Source organism: Lepisosteus oculatus, chromosome 6 (assembly GCF_040954835.1).
Source record: "Lepisosteus oculatus isolate fLepOcu1 chromosome 6, fLepOcu1.hap2, whole genome shotgun sequence".
Lineage (NCBI taxonomy): Eukaryota > Metazoa > Chordata > Actinopteri > Semionotiformes > Lepisosteidae > Lepisosteus > Lepisosteus oculatus.
In genome coordinates, this window is record NC_090701.1 from 47,974,071 (window position 1) to 47,991,980 (window position 17,910).

Sequence of the window (17,910 nt, forward strand, 5' to 3'; positions counted from 1 at the left end):
GACTAATTGAAAGGATTTGTCTTTTTACATTTATTATATTCCACTATAACTCAATAAAAGTTCTGATAACTGTCCTTTTAGGTAATTAACAAGTCTTGGAGTTGATGTTACTAGTGCATAGCTTTCAACCAGCAACAAATATTCTCATACCCATTTCCTTATGTTCAAGCTACTTCTTGTCCATTAAAATATGCACAGAAAAATAGATGTGAAGTCTTTAAAAAAGATCAGGTACACCTCTCAATTTAATCTTAAATAACTTTATTTACTGGGATTTCCTAATGATTTAGTACCATTTGATTGTTTTCTCCAAAAATCTGAAATCCAGAGGACAAATTGTAATGTACTGTAGTTTAAAAGTAAAATGTTAACATATGTCTGTTATTTTGGATACAAAACAGTAGCTCTTCCAGGAAGAACCAAATGCATCAAAGAATATGACCTTGATGTGTTCTTACTTGTTGTCTTTATTAAGAATTTGTGTTTTTCTAAACAGCTGTAGAATTCAAGTGGTCTCATTTGTTTCTAGAGGTCAGGGGTATGTTACACATTTGGTGCTTTATGGAAGAACAACTTCCGACAGCCTCCAATATGACAGATGTTTGTTTCTAAAAAGTTCAAAATTACCCTGCTGTATACAGTACATATTTTAGAAAACATATACATAATTTTAAGAAGTTAAGAAGTACAGAAACTGCATCACCACACATAGAATGCAAAGGAACAGGTAAATGCTTATTCTTTGCATGATGAATACATACAGTACATCTAAAGGTTTCGTTCAGCTCAAACAGACTGAAAATGGAAAAAGAATCTGAATTTCAATCACAGTGAATACAGACTATTTACAAAATGATTGTTACAAAATGGTTATTTTTCATTTATAAATGGAAAAACCATTAAATAAATTAAAGATTGTAATAAAGATAACATGATAGATGTGTTCATACTGTATATGTTATTATCTTTAGCTACAAGATCAATGACTTCAAAAAGACACCTATGTTTAGTTAAAAACCTGTACAGAAATGTCAGTCTTCCAGAAACACACATTACATAATGCTATTTTCCTTTATCATGGCATGTTATTTTTCATTTTTGTAGAATGTTCTGATGCTTGAATGCAGCTCTGGTTTTATAATGTAACAATAAGTGGGAAAATTGCTAGATAATTACTACATATAGTACTGCATAGTACTTTTGTTAGACTAATGGATGTGACACTACTTAAGTAACAGAAGCCTGTAATACCAGTCAATTTGGTGAAACATGAATACCACCACTGAATTTGCAGTTACTCTTAGTTCCAGATTTAGCTTCTCCTAATTGAGCAGTCACTGTCAATCATGCTGAAATCTTCATGCAAGACCATAGCTGATATGTATATGTATATGTATAAGGCCACAGCAAGAAATCACCAAAAGCAAATCTGAGGTAAAAGTCTGTCTTGTTTAATCTTACTGAAAAACCCTATTGCTCAGAAAAAAAATAAAATACAGTCAAAATGCTTTACTAATAAATGTTATATTAGTCTGCAGAACTGGTATCTCACAGATACTATAAAAGTTATGCAAATTTTAACTCAACCAGAAGACGTCCTTATTAATTTCTAGATTTATTAGGCCTATCTTAATAATATTGAATTAAATTTTAAACCTTCAAAAATAAAATGACTATACTATAAGAAGGCTGATTGTAGTTAATATGTTGAAGAGCTGTTCTTCCCATCAGAGGTCAAATATTCAAATACTCAAAATTTTAGTGGAAGGATAATCAGATTCCTCAGTATTTTAAATTACCACCACTAACCTGTCATGCCCATGTGAGCACAGCTCTTGAGCTAATCAATACAAGTTTCTAGTTTCTATATTAATCATTATCTGATAAGAAAATAAAACACTATAAAATACTGCATTATATTCTATTAAGTATAGGTATTAAAGCACCATTTATAAAAGGTAAACAAGAACAGGATGGCAAAATAAAGGCAGTAAGAAAATCAGAATAGAGAGCAAGGTGATACAATATCCCAAGCTGAAACAGTCTGACTTACAACTTTCAAAAGGTACTGTACTCAGGAGAGGGCAGACTTTAATGAATCACAACAAAATAAAGGACAGGTGTGCATTCAAACTAGCCCTTTAGTAACTTTTATTTTGTGCAGGACATACCAATATTCCTGCCCATGATTACACTGATCTTTCTGTGTTTGTTCAAAGAGATTCAAAGATGCACCAGAAGACAAAACTATCTTTGTACCTTCTGCCAGCTACAGTGTGTACGATTGACTGACTAATTTCTTTCTAAATCCATCCAATCATTTGCTGATTTGTACATTCCACCTTTTCTCTGGAGTTCGTCACTGAGATTTCCATGTCTTTGACCACTTTTTCATCTCCCATTGCTCATTTTCACATTTTCTTTGTCTTCCTTATTCACCCCTTCACCTTGCAGAGCTGAATTTTTTTTTATTATTTTTCAGGGAGGAATTAACCTCTTCTTGTTGCTTTACTCCATTAATATGTTTCAAGTGCAAGAACTAGAAAAGTACTTTTGAAGAAGAGGATCTGAAGAAGACTTTGCAGGTCGAACATGTCTTTTTTTACTGTGAAATAATAAAAGTTATTTTCAAATCTGTTTTGAATGTGTGGTTATGTTTGTATTGTTAAAATAACCCTAAAGCTTCCTTTACACTTTCACCCTGGAGGAACCATTGGAACGATTGGATTATGGTGACAGATTATTTAAGATTCATGGAACCTACTTAAGTCATCTAGAAATCAAAGACTAATTCATTACATGTAATACTTGATCCCAAAGCTGAAAGAATCACAAATACAAGACTTGACTGAAATTAGATATTAAACAGGGTCTGAAAAGGATGTTTAGTGAAGATGTTTCACCCAAGATGTAACATCTTTTGGTACGTCTGGAAAATCAAGAACTATTCCCCCACTGACACCAACCATTATACATTTAGAGTGGGAAACAAATTCTAATGAAATCAGCAGGTGCCACTTTTAAACAGAATTTGTAATGGGGAAACTGTCTCTGTGCATCAAAACTCTTTGCTGATACCTTTTGCATATACAGTACTAACATAAAGATGAGAAACAATACAGTAAATGCAAAACTGAGAAAAAAATCCAAAAGCAATGGAAAACAATGCACACTACGAGCAGTAGTGTATATCTTGTTATTTTTCCTTTGCCTCCCACATTGTTAAGAGATGTTCTTGTGGACACAGAGCTTGGGTTTCCTCTTCTCTACTATATATTATTCTGTTCAGTGTGTTCGGGAAATGGACGTCTTCTTCACCTTAACCTTATGCTGTAGCAGGGTCAGTACTGTAGCACTGTAACTCAAGAATGTATTGCAATGTACAATTTAACCGATCATCCTATTGTGCCTCTGAATAGTGCAAAGAAACCAGCAAACCCAGCAATTAAACCACAACACACAAAGAAACTGCAAACACAACAATCAGCGGCACCCCTGCCCAGAAACAACTCATGTCACTCAATCAGGAAACAAATCTACTGTACACTTGTCCTTCTCTGTAGCTTTGAGAGGGGCATCAGTTGTGGATGTTCAGCAATCAAAAGAATATTTGTTATTTGTGTTGCTTAAAACAAACTAAATATTAAAAGTGCAATAAATAATAAACTCCAATAAGTTGCATTGCAGAATTATGAGAACACTACGTTAGACAGCTGTGCTTCCTTATTTAAAACACATCAGTTCTTGTAAAGTTTTTGACTGGAGCATAGCTGTCTACAGACAGATGTTTTCTCTGGCCTGCAGCTCTTCTATACCGATATGCTAATTACTGTACATGACCGGTATCTGTTTACCCATTTACCAAGATAGGTCGGTGTACTTTGTTATATAGGCATTAAAGTCTTACATATGTCTGTGTACTAAGGGAACGCAAAATTAAAGGCTTTGTAAAAACGTTTCAGAACAAGGAAATGTAAGAATTTTTCGGCAATTCGTGTTGCAAATAGATTACCATTTTTGTTTGCTAATACAAAATGTCATCTACCTTTATTCACTGCACAACCTATAAAATCTGTTGCGTTATTTTATCTACAGCAAGTCTGCTCAGTGCAAGTGTTATTATAATACCTCTGATCATTATAAATTTAGAAGGCGGTTATTTCATTCGACCTACACAAAGACCCGCATTAATTAACTTTAGAAATCTGACAATAAGATCTTCCAGCTCCATAAACATTTCGAGTGTTTCTATTGTTTTTTTAAACGTCTTAAAAATCAAGGTCCTTTCTGATCCATTATAAAAACGTCTTGAAATAAGACCGAGATACAAGTATCACGCCTCACTCAAAAGAAGCTTTTCTGTCAGCAACGTTCGTCCCTCACAATGATGTTATTACATACCTGTATGCGAATTAAATAACAGCTGGTCGTATTCATCACCTTAAAGGTAATATTTATATATACGGTCAATTAAAATCTGCTCTATCCACTACTTTACAATGTATGTAAAGTAAGTCGCACAAAAAAAGTTTAGCACTTACAGGATAGTAGTCTGTGGTGATACTTTGGGGATGTGGTCCAGCATCAAGTGCATGCAACGCACTGTGGTTCTGACACAAAGACACCGACTAGGACAGGTCGAGGACAGGGGGAAAGAGAACGCGAGAGACAGAAAAATACACGAAAACCGAAGTCGTTTTCGTTCCATCTTCTTCGTTGTGTTATGCGCCCTGGCAGCGTCCTGGAGCTCCACTGAACATAAGTGTAACTTTTCTGAAAGCTTGAGCCAAGAAAATAAGTACCACCCAATACAGACAGGAGGATCACATTACATAACAGTCTCCCGAAACCCCAGCGACGCGCAATGCCCCTGATAGGTCTCCGCTATTACTTTAAGGTGGTGCATGGAACTGTTAAAATTGTATAGGACAAAGTGGAGATTAGCAATGGGAGACTCACACTAGAACTAGGCTCAGACTGGCAGGTGATTTCTTTCTGAAATAAAATTAAAATACACACAGGCTAGTATTGCACTATTCTATTTAAAAGAAACTCCAGCCAGATTTTTTTTTTAGTTTTACATTTTTACACGGATTGGCATGATTGTAATATTGAAACAGAATTACACCTGTAGCTATGTAAAAATAAAGCAAAATCCACTTTAAGACAACATCACAGACACAGCAAAGGCTTCCTACACTGTAGTAGCGTAGGAGAACAAAAGCTCAGAAAGTCTGGTAAGATACAGTGAATAAGACAAATAGGGGAACAAGAATTTGTAAGTTGATGTCCACTTACAGCACCATACTTAGAAAAAGTATACGTAGTTTCCTGATTTCAAAAGACTACAGTGATACTTATAGTATTATGCAGAAATTATGTTTTGGATTTCTCTTCGTTAGTGTTAGTAATATCACCGAAGAAGGCAAATGGAAATGATTGTTTTAATTAATTTACTATATACCCACAGCAAGTGACAATTATAAACAACAACAAAAACAGAATATAAAAATATAAAAAAGTATCCACAGTCTGGAATGACAAGGGTGATATTTACAAGCATCAGAGAAACATTGAGGAACATAATAAGACTGTGTTTTTATTTATTTAATGTTTTTCGACACATTAACAGGAGCAAAAGCATCACATTATAATTCTAAATCATGCTCACATCTGAAGAAGGCTCCACGGCCGAAACGTTGTGTTCTCTTTCTTCTCTTTTTTTCAGCATGGAATAAACCTATTACTTGTTCCACTGAATAACAGTGATATTATATACTGTATGAGAAAGATATTATAACTATCCACTCCCTTCTTCGTTGGACTTTCCCCACGACCTCTCTCTCTCCTTTTACCCCACGCTTACCCTTTCCTGCCGTTTTCCCGATATAAAACCGGAAAGCGACCTCCGCTCTTCCTCAATCCCCACCAGAGAGCCAGAGAATGCTACAGTAGCTCTCTATCTTCCTAGCGTTACCTGGTCTGTGACTAGCATGAATGAATGAAAAGGGCATGTACTGTAGAACTGTCAGTGACCCTGAAAGTCGTCTCGTCTCCAACCTACAGTATGGTCGCCGAAGTCGAAAGGGGAGCGTTTGTTTAATACTTACAATTTTAGGGTAGTCATATTCAGTTTGCGCATACAAATATGTACTAAAATGAGCAGTATGGCAACCCAAAATGTAGGCGTGTGGCTTAAGAATTGAGTTATGGTCAGAAAAAGGGAGTAGTGATTGATAAGAGGGGAAACCTCACACTGAGTGAAATAATTACTGTACTGGAGCATGAGAGGGATCGCTCTTCACTCTGACATTAATATCAATAATCTAGACACTATTTCTGCTGATACAATTGTTTCATTTCTAAGTGATATAATAGCAGGATGATAGCATAATCTGTAACGACATATTTGGCACAATTCAGGACTGGTAAATAAAATGTAATACAGTCAAGTGCTATGTGCAGGTTGCAGAAAATGCATTGTACATTGTACAGTAAATATCAAATTGCTTATAAAGAATTTGAAAAACTACCTAGGAAAATGATGCAAATATTTAAACATTTTTGCTCTTCATTGTCTTCTTCTAGAAAATTAGTAAAAGATAATGAAAAGGTGTACAACATATTTTGATATATTGTGAAAATATAGAATATGTTTTTTTCAATATACAGTATTTAAAAGAAAATATTGATATCCTGGAAAGAGCTGACCTGGTATTAAAGGTCTGTCACAAACACATATTCAATATTGACCAGAAAAGCAGTATCACCCTGCAACTCACAAATGGCAACCCACTTAGCTTTAGTCAGCCTGGTCAGTACTAAGGTTGCTGCTGGAAGAGGTGCTAGTGGGTCCAGTAGGGGGAACTCACCCTGCAGTCTGTATGGGTCCTAATGCCCCAGTATAGTGATGGGGACACTAGGTGCCATCCTTCAGATGAGATGTAAAACTGAGGTCCTGACTCTCTGTGGTCAATAAAAATCCCAGAGAGTTTCTTGAAAAGAGTAGGGGAATTGTGGCATCCTAGCCAAATTTCCCATTGGCTGTTACTAATCATGCCCTTCTTATAATCCCATCTATGAAGTGCCTTCATCACTCTGTTCTCCTCCCCACTGATAGCTGATGTGTGGTGAGTGTTCTGGCGCCATATGGCTGCCGTCGCATCATCCAGGTGGGGCTGCACACTGGTGGTGTTGGAGAGGAGTCCCCATTACCTGTAAAGCACTTTGAGTGGACTGTCCAGAAAAGCGCAACATTAGTGTAAGGAAATATTATAATTAAATGTTAAAAAACCTACAAATATGAACATTAGAACATAAGAAAGGTAAAAAACCAGAGTTACTTTCTTGTTTTTTTTTTGGCCCGATTGGAAATGAAGTCATAACCATGCAGCAAACTTAAACAGGTAGAACATTTATTCAAAATAGATTGTACTGATACACAACATTACACTTCAGGATTACAAGAAAAACAGAACAACACCCAGAACAGATACATTTTACAGGGGGAAAAAAGGTAATATCTTACAAAATCTAATGATCAGAATAAATGAATGGAGACTTTTTTCCGTATTCCAAACTGTGGCACCACTAAATAATGAGATATGTCTCTATCCTGTGGATTCCATAAGTTAGCATATCCCCAATTATTAGACAAGTCCCTTTCTTAAGCTCTAGAGCCTTAGGGTCAATTGCAACGAAACTGAAAGTAGCATACTAACAGGAGTTCAACCCGTGCTTAGTACGCAGCTGCGGTCTAAACTTATGCTCCACCTTAAGACCAATTGCAGAGAACTTTGCCACTTTGCTTAGTCCGTACCACCGTACTAAACCTTTTCTCAATTGCAACAAACACAAAGTAACAGCTGCTTCCCTCTAGAGGTGACTAAAGTAGCTGACTAACTTAAACCTCAAACCTCTTCAAATGATTTAAGCAACTTAGTACCGTACTTGGAATAACGCTGGATCGTATTAGAAGGCACCCAAATATAGTGGAAATAATATCATCACTATGATATCCTAGGGAGGGAAGAGAACAGCACTTAAGCAAATAGTTATAAATGGAGCGTGAGCCTTTAATGTGTTCTATAAAATCTGGGAGTCAACTGAATAGATTTGTTCAATATTGTATTGTGATGGGTCTCCATATTTGTGGTTGTCAGAGGAAAGCAGGGATAATGAGGAAATGGGTGGTACAGAGAATAATATCTGTAGGCAAATGCAAGCATACGTTAAAGAAAAAAACTCGGCATCTTAAAAGTGATTATTTATGATAGATCTTCGGAACACTGTCTCTTCTCTGTGGCTATGGTCCAGTAATGACTGTGTTGAAACAGCCAGAGTGTGCTGGATGCCTTGGAGATGGAAGAGGCGGCTCTTCCCAGTCAATCGCAAGGTTGTGTAGGGCTGCACATGCTACCATGATGGTGCTGGCTCTTGATGGACTGGTACGCAAACCAAATGACAGACAAGCAAAGCGTCGTTTTAAAATTCCCAAAGCTCGTTCAATGTGGCTTCTTGCATTTTTATGACTCCTGTTACTGCGCAGCTCTTGTAATGCTGTAGGATTGTGCACAGGTGTTAGAAAATACTGTCATAAAGGATAACCACGGTCACTCACGAGAAGTCCACAATACAATCCTTCCTCAAAATCTGATTTCAGACGACTGCTGTCAAAAATCCGAGCATCACGTGAACTGCCAGCCCATCCTTCTATGAGGTTGAGAAAGCTCAGGTTATGGTCACATACCATCTGACAATCGAAGTATACCCACGTCTGTTGATGTAAATGGGATCTTTCCTTTGCCTGTGAAAGCGAATGGGAATACAGTATGTGCACCAACAACTCCTGGGATTCCAGTTTTAGTGAAAAGAGAAGTGCAGATACCCCGTTGGCATAGCAATGTAGGGATGCAATGGCTGCAGTGACTCTGTGAACTGTGCAGCAAACGGTGCTCTGGTGTACTTTTTTAATATCCCCACCACAACAAAAAAAAGATCCAGTGGAAAAACAAAGGCAGAGTTAATAAAACTTGGTGTGTGGGGTCCAAAGGATGTTCTTCCCTGAGATCGCAGTTGAAGCTTCAGTGTGTTAATTCGTCTTCTGACACCGTTCTTTGAAATCCTGTACCGCATTTTAAACTCCCGTTCGCTAAATGCAATGAATGGATACAAATTGCGATATCATCTGGATATAATTTGGGCAGACTGCGCTCTTCGAGCACATAAAACTCTATCGTAGTAGCCCAGCATCTTTGCAGATTTTGAGTAACTCTGTCAATGTGGTGTAATAACTTTATAAAAGAAAGCAACGAGAACACTTGTTGTGGAACATTGTAATTTGTTCCAATTGCCCACTCATTACCTTTGGCTGCTGGCTGAGCAGACTGTGGAGGGCAAATGGTCAGGACTGTTACCAAGACCAGAGTAATAAAGCTAGTTATTTATTATATCTGTCATTTAGAAGCACTTTAATAATAGTTTTAAAATATTGCATTGATCAGAAATTATTTGCTGCACAAGCAGCTTGCAAAACTCATTCATGATGACCAACTATTTTTTTATAATTCATACTTCAAATATCTTATAGTGATAAAGCTTTGCAAACAATATTAAGTGTAAGATCACAGCTGACTAGAACATATCGTTAGTATATAGCCTATAAATCAATTTTGCTTGTAAGAAAGAAGTGCAACCATGGCTCTTCGTGTTCAGAACTACACATTGGCTCAGAAACTTTATTTCATTGAGCTTATCAAGAATGTTGTGGAGACAGTGGAGGATGCTTAAAAGGACAACAAGAAACAGACAAAATAATAATTGTATATTAAAGTGGCCTACGTATTAACCTACTAATCAGATGAATTGAAATGTTCTGATGCACAGTCCCCTGAAGTTCATGCTAATTAATACAACGACAACGATGAGCCCTGGAAACCGGATTGAGCACAAACTCAGCTGAACTCAGCCAACTCAGAGCTGGAGATGATCTCCAGAAAGTACCGTAGTAACTAATCCGCAACGTACAGTAGTACACATCTGTGTATTTACTCTGGAAGTTTGTTGCAATTGACCTTTAGTGTTCAATTTACTGGCACAGGTTTTGAGCGTTTATGTTCTCTTCCTCTTGCCACTGAAATTCTCCTCCACCCCTTTGATGTACAGTACTGTTTTATTTATCCTACCCTGGGGCCCATTTCTTAAGTGCCAGGCTTAAGAAGGCTTGGGTAATGATTACTACGAATGACCTGGTCGATATTGATGTTGAATATTGATGTTGTAAGAGGACTGACAATGATTAGACTTAGAATTGCTCTTGTCTTTGTTTGCTTGAATTAAAGATTTGTACAAAGTTTTACCACCTTGATTTTGGCCATTGTGACTGCCTTACACGAGGTAGTCAGATAAAAGGATTGTTTACACAAATTCAGAAACAATGGACATTCACAGAATTTAAAGAATGAGCTACTTGTACAGTATGGGTAAAATTTAATATTAGAATATGTCCAAAATACAGCAGTAGACCTCTTGATCCATCTAACCTCAAGTGTAAGCAATTATTATTAAGTGCTTTGAGTGGAGTGTCCAGAAAAGCGCTATATAAGTGTAAGCAATTAATATTATTATTATGGTTGCCAGTTTATTTGATCTAAGGATCTTATCCTTGGATAAATACTGATTAGTTATTTCCATACTCTTACAAATATTTATGAAAAAGATTGCCTCCTGCTCTCAGTTTTAAATGCACTTCTACTGTATATAGCTTCCACTTGGGTCCTTTAGTCTGTGTTTCACTGCTCCTAAAAAAAAAATGACATTGGATGAACTTTGTCAATACCTTTGAGAAATTTGTATACTTGCATAATCAGGTTTCCTCAGAGACCTCTGTTCAATACATTATTTTAAACACGTCAGAATGTACCTTGTTTTCCAGGGCAGCCATATTGTTTTTGTAATCTGGCAATCCTCCTGTTTTGGTTTTAGCTGTGATCTTGACTAGTTTACAAACTATACAGGAATCTAGATAACTCATATAATTTAGGAAGTTTATGGGTCCAAATACAGTACCAATCATTCACTTTAGGAGTGCATGTTTCAGTGATCTGTCATTGTTGGCTTGAGGAACCTCTCCAGGCTCCTAGGGTGTACCAGTAGGCCCCCTTTCAGAGAAGCCCACTCTTCAGTCCTCTATTCCACAGAGAACTGGAAAAGACTGAATCTTGAAAAACTCCTGAATTCTCTTCTCTTCCTCACCAAAATAAGCTTTCATTCCCTGGAAACCCTGGCACACTCAACCAGGCTCTCCCATCCATGCCCAGTCTTCCCTTTACCTGGAAGAATCCTGTCTCATCCCTACTCTAAGACCTCAGACACTCTCAGTCAGGGTCACCCTTCCATGGTCAGTCTTCCACACACTCAGAGATACACTTTCCCTGCTTCTTCCAAGGCACATCTTACCCCCTGGCACCCAGTTTCCAAATATAAACACTACTAATCCACTGCACTAAAAAGACTACAGAGAAATCAAACTAAATCCAGGAATACATTACACACTACAATAAACTACTAAACTCTCTGTGGAACCATCTTTCTTTTCTAAAACCAATCCGTACAACAAAAATCCTTGCAAGTCTTCATTTTCTCTCTCTAACTCTTCAAACCTAATACTGGTAAGGACTGCCATCTGGCTGCTGATGTTAAAGGACAGGAATGTTTATTCAAGTCCTGTACCATATAAAAGCTCTAAAATTCAGGAATCCAGTACCACACTCTCCCTCCCTGAACTGCAGGAGCTTAGACACAGCTCTCATCCTCTGCACCTGACTGCTGTTGTAATAACTGCTGCTACACCTGAAGCATGTCTCAATTACACACAGGGCCACTCAGATGAATTCCATTCAATCAGCCAATCAAGGCAGGTGTATCCAATTTACTGCAGAGAAGGAAGAGGCTTCAACAAAGTCCCAGCTTGCTCCATCACAAGATCCTTCTCGTATTCCACTAATTATTATCACCACAATCAAAACAGCCACTTTACCTTTACCCTCTGATTTCTATCCCTTAACCAGTTCCTAATCTACACCTTGTACTGAAGGCCTAGTGCCTACATATTGAGAATTGAAGTCATTGAGGCTGTCAGACCTCGGATTATTTCAACATCCAAGAATGAAATAAGGACCCAGAGACACATGAAACCTAGTTGCAGGTGCTATTTGAATTGAAAATAAGATGCTTTTCTTTTTACAGCGGGTAATGGAATTTTGGACAAACTTGTTTGATGCAGACTCTCTCAGATATTTCATGAATTGAGTGATCTTGGATATCTGATAAGCTACTAGCCCCTGAATAAGTGCGGTTTTGTAAGAGTAAAAATAATAGTAATAGGAAAAAGATAATAATGAGTTTGGTTCTATCCTATAAATAACTTACAACTGTATCTTTTAGCGAAGCAAATGATAGATAATTAAAAAGTGGTAAAATCCATATCAGAGCCACACAATCAGGACAGTTTATCACGGAGGTAGAGTTTAGGTGATCAGAGCATGTGACTCCTCCCTGAATGAGGGCAGTAAAAGAAAAACATTTCTGCAATAAAGTACCTTTCTCAAGGGTACAACAGCAGGTAGTACAATGGGGTTTTGAGCACAGAACCTGTCACTTATGAGCCCAAAGACATACCCACTATGCCATGCTGCCCCTAGTGTCTAATTAAGCAAACCATTAATTCCAATAAATCGAAGTGAAGTGAACAGCAGCAGTCATTAGAATCATGATCACAGGAGTTTCCGAATCCCGTCTGGGAGACTTGCAGGTTTGCATTTCAGCACAATTCTTAATCCAACTAATCATTGATTTAATTTGAGTAGTTAAGTAGATTTTATATCCCTACAGTAGCTTCTGTTCATACAGACCTTAAAAAAGCTGTAGGAATGTGGCCTATCAAGGACGACAGGGGGTTGGGAACCTCTTTCTTGTTATTTCTTTGCACTTAATGAACAGAAATTTGAGTTTAACTCTACTTCCCCCTTGTGGTAATGTGTGGTATGAAAAGGAGCAGATCTAATGACCGTTTCTCTAACACTATGCTCTAAAGGAGAAGCATAACTAAAAAAGAAACACATTATATTCACACATTATCAAATTATAGTTGTCTTACATTGACTTGTCTCTGATTTGTAGTGGAGTAGGTTTGGAAAAGATTGTTTCAAGTTGTTTGTTCATTAGTTTTGCACGTTTTCGCAATTGTAAATAATATTTCCTCCAAGCAAATATACATCTCCCTAAACCACAATATATAGTAAACATTTCACAGGCAATTGCTTGGCTCCTCTTTCTAATCTTTATCCTCGTTGGTATACTAAGGAATAACAAAGGACAACTACTGCCTCGTTAGAATCTTTCAGTTGTTATCCTTAGAACTAGGATAACCAGTTTTGAAGAATTAATGAGTACGATGTGCACTCTGCTGTTGCCATTTCACCTAGGAATGTTGAAAAACTTGTAAGTTGACAAAATATCCAGCCTTACTAAGTGGTTTCCAACCTCATTTTACAGAGAAATAAGTTTTGTGGAAGAATCCTTATTCTAAATGACCAAGAAAAAACTCTCATAAAACACTTTTAATAATTTTATTATTAATGTGCATTATAATATATAAAATTCCTGCTATATCTTCTTCTTGCAATAACTTTTGGTTTCAACCTTGAACAAATCATTTGCAAAGATCGCTGCTTGTATGAACAGTATGAGTATCTTTAAAAAAAGTACATTATTTTGAGGGATTTTATTTTTGGAATTAAATGGCACTAACAGGTGATACCATGTAGTACTATCAGTTGTGAATTTAGTAAATATAATCAAAAGGACATTTTAAAAGACCATAAACTAAAGATATATCACATTTAAAGCCCACCTAAGAACTAAATTATTATTGTTGCCTAAAGTGAATACACTAATAAAGTACCACCGTTACTGAAACAGTAGATGCTATGATAAAATGACACAGGGACACATGAATGTCTATAACTTTTATTTAAAAATGTTCCCCATTTATCATCTGCTGAAGGATTAAGCTGATCAATGTTCTTTAAACCAAGGAATCCACATAAGAATTAATTTATAATTTGTAACAATGTTAAGGAATCCATATTCTTCACACAAATGAACACCATACTGTAATATTTCAATGATCAAAAAAGTTACACATGTACCTATGAAAATACATCTATTGCTTCTTGTACCTTTCATATCAATGGCCCAAAGATCAAGAGTGCTGAAACCATTGTTTAAAAGCTTTCTGTACAAAAAAGACATTAATTTTAACTGTCAAAAGTATTAAACTCTTTAAATAGTGTGTACATGTTAAATTTCTAATGTGAATCCAGTGCCAAAATATTTGACATTTAAGGGGACGTATATGTACGTTCAAAAGTTATATATTTGGCTTCTATGTTTGCTTATCAATCTGGAGTATTTACTATATCACTTCAGTGTATACCTGTAGATGGCCATCAGTCAATTGCTGGAAATCAGTTTCCTCCAAGTATACAGGATTTACAAAGCAATATTAATTACATTTAGTGTCCAAGAAACTACATCCCAATGCTTTTTATGTATGCTATTGCTACTAAAAATGAAAGGCCTCTTCAGCATACAGTGATAACGGGAGGTAATGACTCTCAACATAATACAATAAACAAATCTACAGCTTCCATAATCCACTGCAATGGAGAACATTTTTAAGATCATTGCTGGCATTACAGTAGCTGGAGCCAAATGGATATTATCAAGGTTGAAACTCCCACAGTCTAACAACATGCCTTTTATTTTACTCACCTCCCTTACAGATCTCTTTTTTTCATGTTTTTTTTACATGAAGTAAAAAAAAAAGAGAACCTACATGTATATATTCAGCTACATCAGGAAAAAACAACAAGTGAACTACACATGAAAACACAAGAAAATGCTGGTTGTGATCAAGGAGCACTGCATTGCCATGTATCTAGAAGTAGACTAAAATCTTTTGTATACAAATAAAACATGGTCATTCACTACACCTAATCTGTCTTTTTAAGCACTTAAGGAATGTAAAAGCATCCCTGCACATCAAATGATCACCTAAGCAAATCGTTTTTCATTTACTCCACACATAATACTAAATATTAACATAATCTTTATCATAATACCCCTCCCCTGTCATTGTCTTTCCCAAAACTTCGCCAGTCAGCAAAGTCTAATAAACTCAGGAAAGTGCAACTGACATATAAACTCCATCAAGTAAAAAGACAGAGTAAAATGTTTTTACAAAATTTAGGAAAGTCCAACTTGTTTCTATGAAGGTCCCAGAGTTCCACAGTAACCAATTTTATAAATCGAAGGGAAAAGATCAATTTAACTGTGGTTGTTACTCCAAAACATTGTTCTGAAATTTACTTTAAAAGTAGATATAGTTCTGTTCTCATAACCAACAAAAACTGAAGTAAAGTGCATTTCCACAATATGCCAAGACAAATCTACATATTTTATCAAAGGCAAAAACTCAAATAATTGTAACACCTTATGTATTCAAGATTGATTACTTAAATGATAGCAAAATGTCTGCAAAAGTATATTTAATCATTTTTAAGGTTTTCCATACAAGCTTTGGAAATCTTGAGAAAAACTTTATTTAAAGCATCTAAATGTTTGTGCTAAACCCTTGTGGGTACATACTATTATTTGAAGCTTGTTTATAACAACAATAATTTGTTTTAGCCGTCTGAAATCGGCAAAATGCATTTTTATCCTTATTTCTAATACATATGTGAAACATTGAAAATTCTATGTCCACAGGACCTGGAGGACTCTATTTTGATGAAACGGTACTGAAACAGTTTTTTTTTTCTCATGTTCACTAGTAAACACAGGATTTTCAATACTCTTCCAAATCAATCCAGTCTTAATACTCAGCACATTATTGACAGTGACTTAATTTGTGGCACCTTTCCATCTTAACAGCTTCTCCTACATGGTAAATCAAAACAATGCTACATTTTCAAGGAAAAAAAAGTAAAGAGTCTCAGCAGGTGTTACAGCTTTTCAGAATGAATGTCAGTGCAGTGAGTTATTTTTCTCTATAATATGTCAAATATGCTTTTAGTGATTCAGGTAAAGGCAAAGTCATGATTTTTTCTCTGAGAATATTCTGGGGAGGTTCTTCTTGCTTCAAGCCCTCATTGCTATCTTTTTCTTCCTCTTCTTTATTATCTTCCTCCATTCTTTCATCTTCTTCACTCTCTACAGGTTGAGGGATGAGCTGGTTTCCCACAAAAACATATGTATTGATCCGATGCCTGCGGCACCGTCTTCTTTTGCGTTTCTGGGGCATTTTCTGGGGTGTGCCTTTGGCCTGCATCTCCTCATTAATCAAGTTTCTAAGCGTGCGGCGAATGTAAATGCGAGACAAATCCTGCAGGTTTCTTACAGAGACTGGGGCTGAAAGACACAAAGGGAACTTTTAGTGTTTAATGATGCACACAAATATTTTATTTCAGTCTGGCAATCCGATTTCCAAGACAAACGCTATTAGTAATGTTTTTGAGTGGTCAGACATAAAAAAAGCTTCAATTGTGTGTCACAATACTGACTGTTTAACAAGTCTAGTAATGGCTGCATATCTCAATAAATCATCTTTGCTTTGTCACTTAACCAGGGAATTTAATTTGCCTTTACATTTTCAGAGCATTAAGTTTACAAACCTCTATGAAGAAGGCCCTAAATACAAATACAATCACTAAAAACTACACTTTGTACAAAGTAAAAGTCCCACAGTAAACAATGGAGACAATGTACAGGGGTCTTTTCATAGTCACCAAAAATGCATGAAATGGACACAAGATGGCTCTCTTTGTGCGCCTGCAAAGAGTTTGTAAATCATTTGCATGTTGTTATCTTTTAATCAGATATTTGAAAACTTTGTATTTTCCTATGTCCAGCTCCTTATTCTTCTCAAGTTGGTTACTTGTGTACAGGTACATGAAAATATACTAGCACCCTTTATTTCAAACAATGTTTTCACGTATTAATTTAATTCATTTCAATTTTAAGGAGCTTACAGCCAAGGAATACAAAGTCATCTTTGGGGACCTTGCGCACTCTATAATGAAGATGTTGTTTCCCATATTCCAAGATAATAATGCCCCCATACACACTGCTAAAAAGATTCAAGAATGATTTCATGAACGCCAGGATGAAGTCAAACACCTTTCATGGCCTCCCCTATCATGAGATATAAACTTTAGTGAACCTTTATACGAAGGTCTGAAACACAGAGTGCAGAGTAGATTTCCACCACCTTTATCTCCCAAAGAACTGGAGGCCTCCTTGTTGAAAAATGCCCAACTAGAAACAGTTCATAAACTTGCGTAACAGTATTCCAATAAGTAATGAAGGTTCTGAAGGGAGAAGGTCACACAATCTCTGATTAGTTAATACATATTTAGTATTGCTTGTTGTTTACATTATGTTGGCTACACTCTGTACTTCTGCAATACATAATTAACAGAAGTACTACACAGTGAATAGTATTGCTTTAAATGAATAGTGTTGATCATTAATAAGATTATTTTTGCTTCAAACATATTATATACATGTTCTGTATATTTATCCATAAATATAAAATTACTGTATTTGGTCACGTACTGTATGAGAAAACTAAATCCAATTGGTGAGACCTGATCAACAACATCTTAAGAGTTATAACCTAATCAGTTTCAAACAGCTGGTAAAAATAGGCTAAAGAATACCCCCCTTTTCAAACCCTTTGCTCACAATGAAAGCAAGTTGAAAAATCAAAACAAAACAATAAATAAAATAACTATTACAAGAACCAATTAGTAATAACTAAAAGAGTGCCTAGGAGAGATGCAATGA

At 36.2% G+C, this 17,910-nt stretch overlaps 2 protein-coding genes across 7 annotated transcripts in view; both read right to left on the minus strand.

Moving 5' to 3' along the window:
- LOC102697626 (peroxidasin homolog) overlaps positions 1-4,752 on the minus strand; it is a 64,662-nt gene extending 59,910 nt beyond the window's left edge. Inside the window, exon 1 of the mRNA XM_015353391.2 lies at positions 4,542-4,752. Within this exon, the coding sequence (XP_015208877.2) occupies positions 4,542-4,708 (167 nt within the window). The 5' untranslated portion in view covers positions 4,709-4,752. The remainder of the gene's footprint in view (positions 1-4,541) is intronic.
- Positions 4,753-13,614: 8,862 nt separating this feature from the next.
- Positions 13,615-17,910, minus strand: part of pcmtd1 (protein-L-isoaspartate (D-aspartate) O-methyltransferase domain containing 1) — a 29,857-nt gene continuing 25,561 nt past the window's right edge. For all 6 annotated transcript variants that reach the window (XM_006633932.3, XM_015353683.2, XM_015353685.2 and 3 more), the window contains one exon: positions 13,615-16,473. In XM_006633932.3, the coding sequence (XP_006633995.1) occupies positions 16,103-16,473 (371 nt within the window). In that variant the 3' untranslated portion in view covers positions 13,615-16,102. The remainder of the gene's footprint in view (positions 16,474-17,910) is intronic.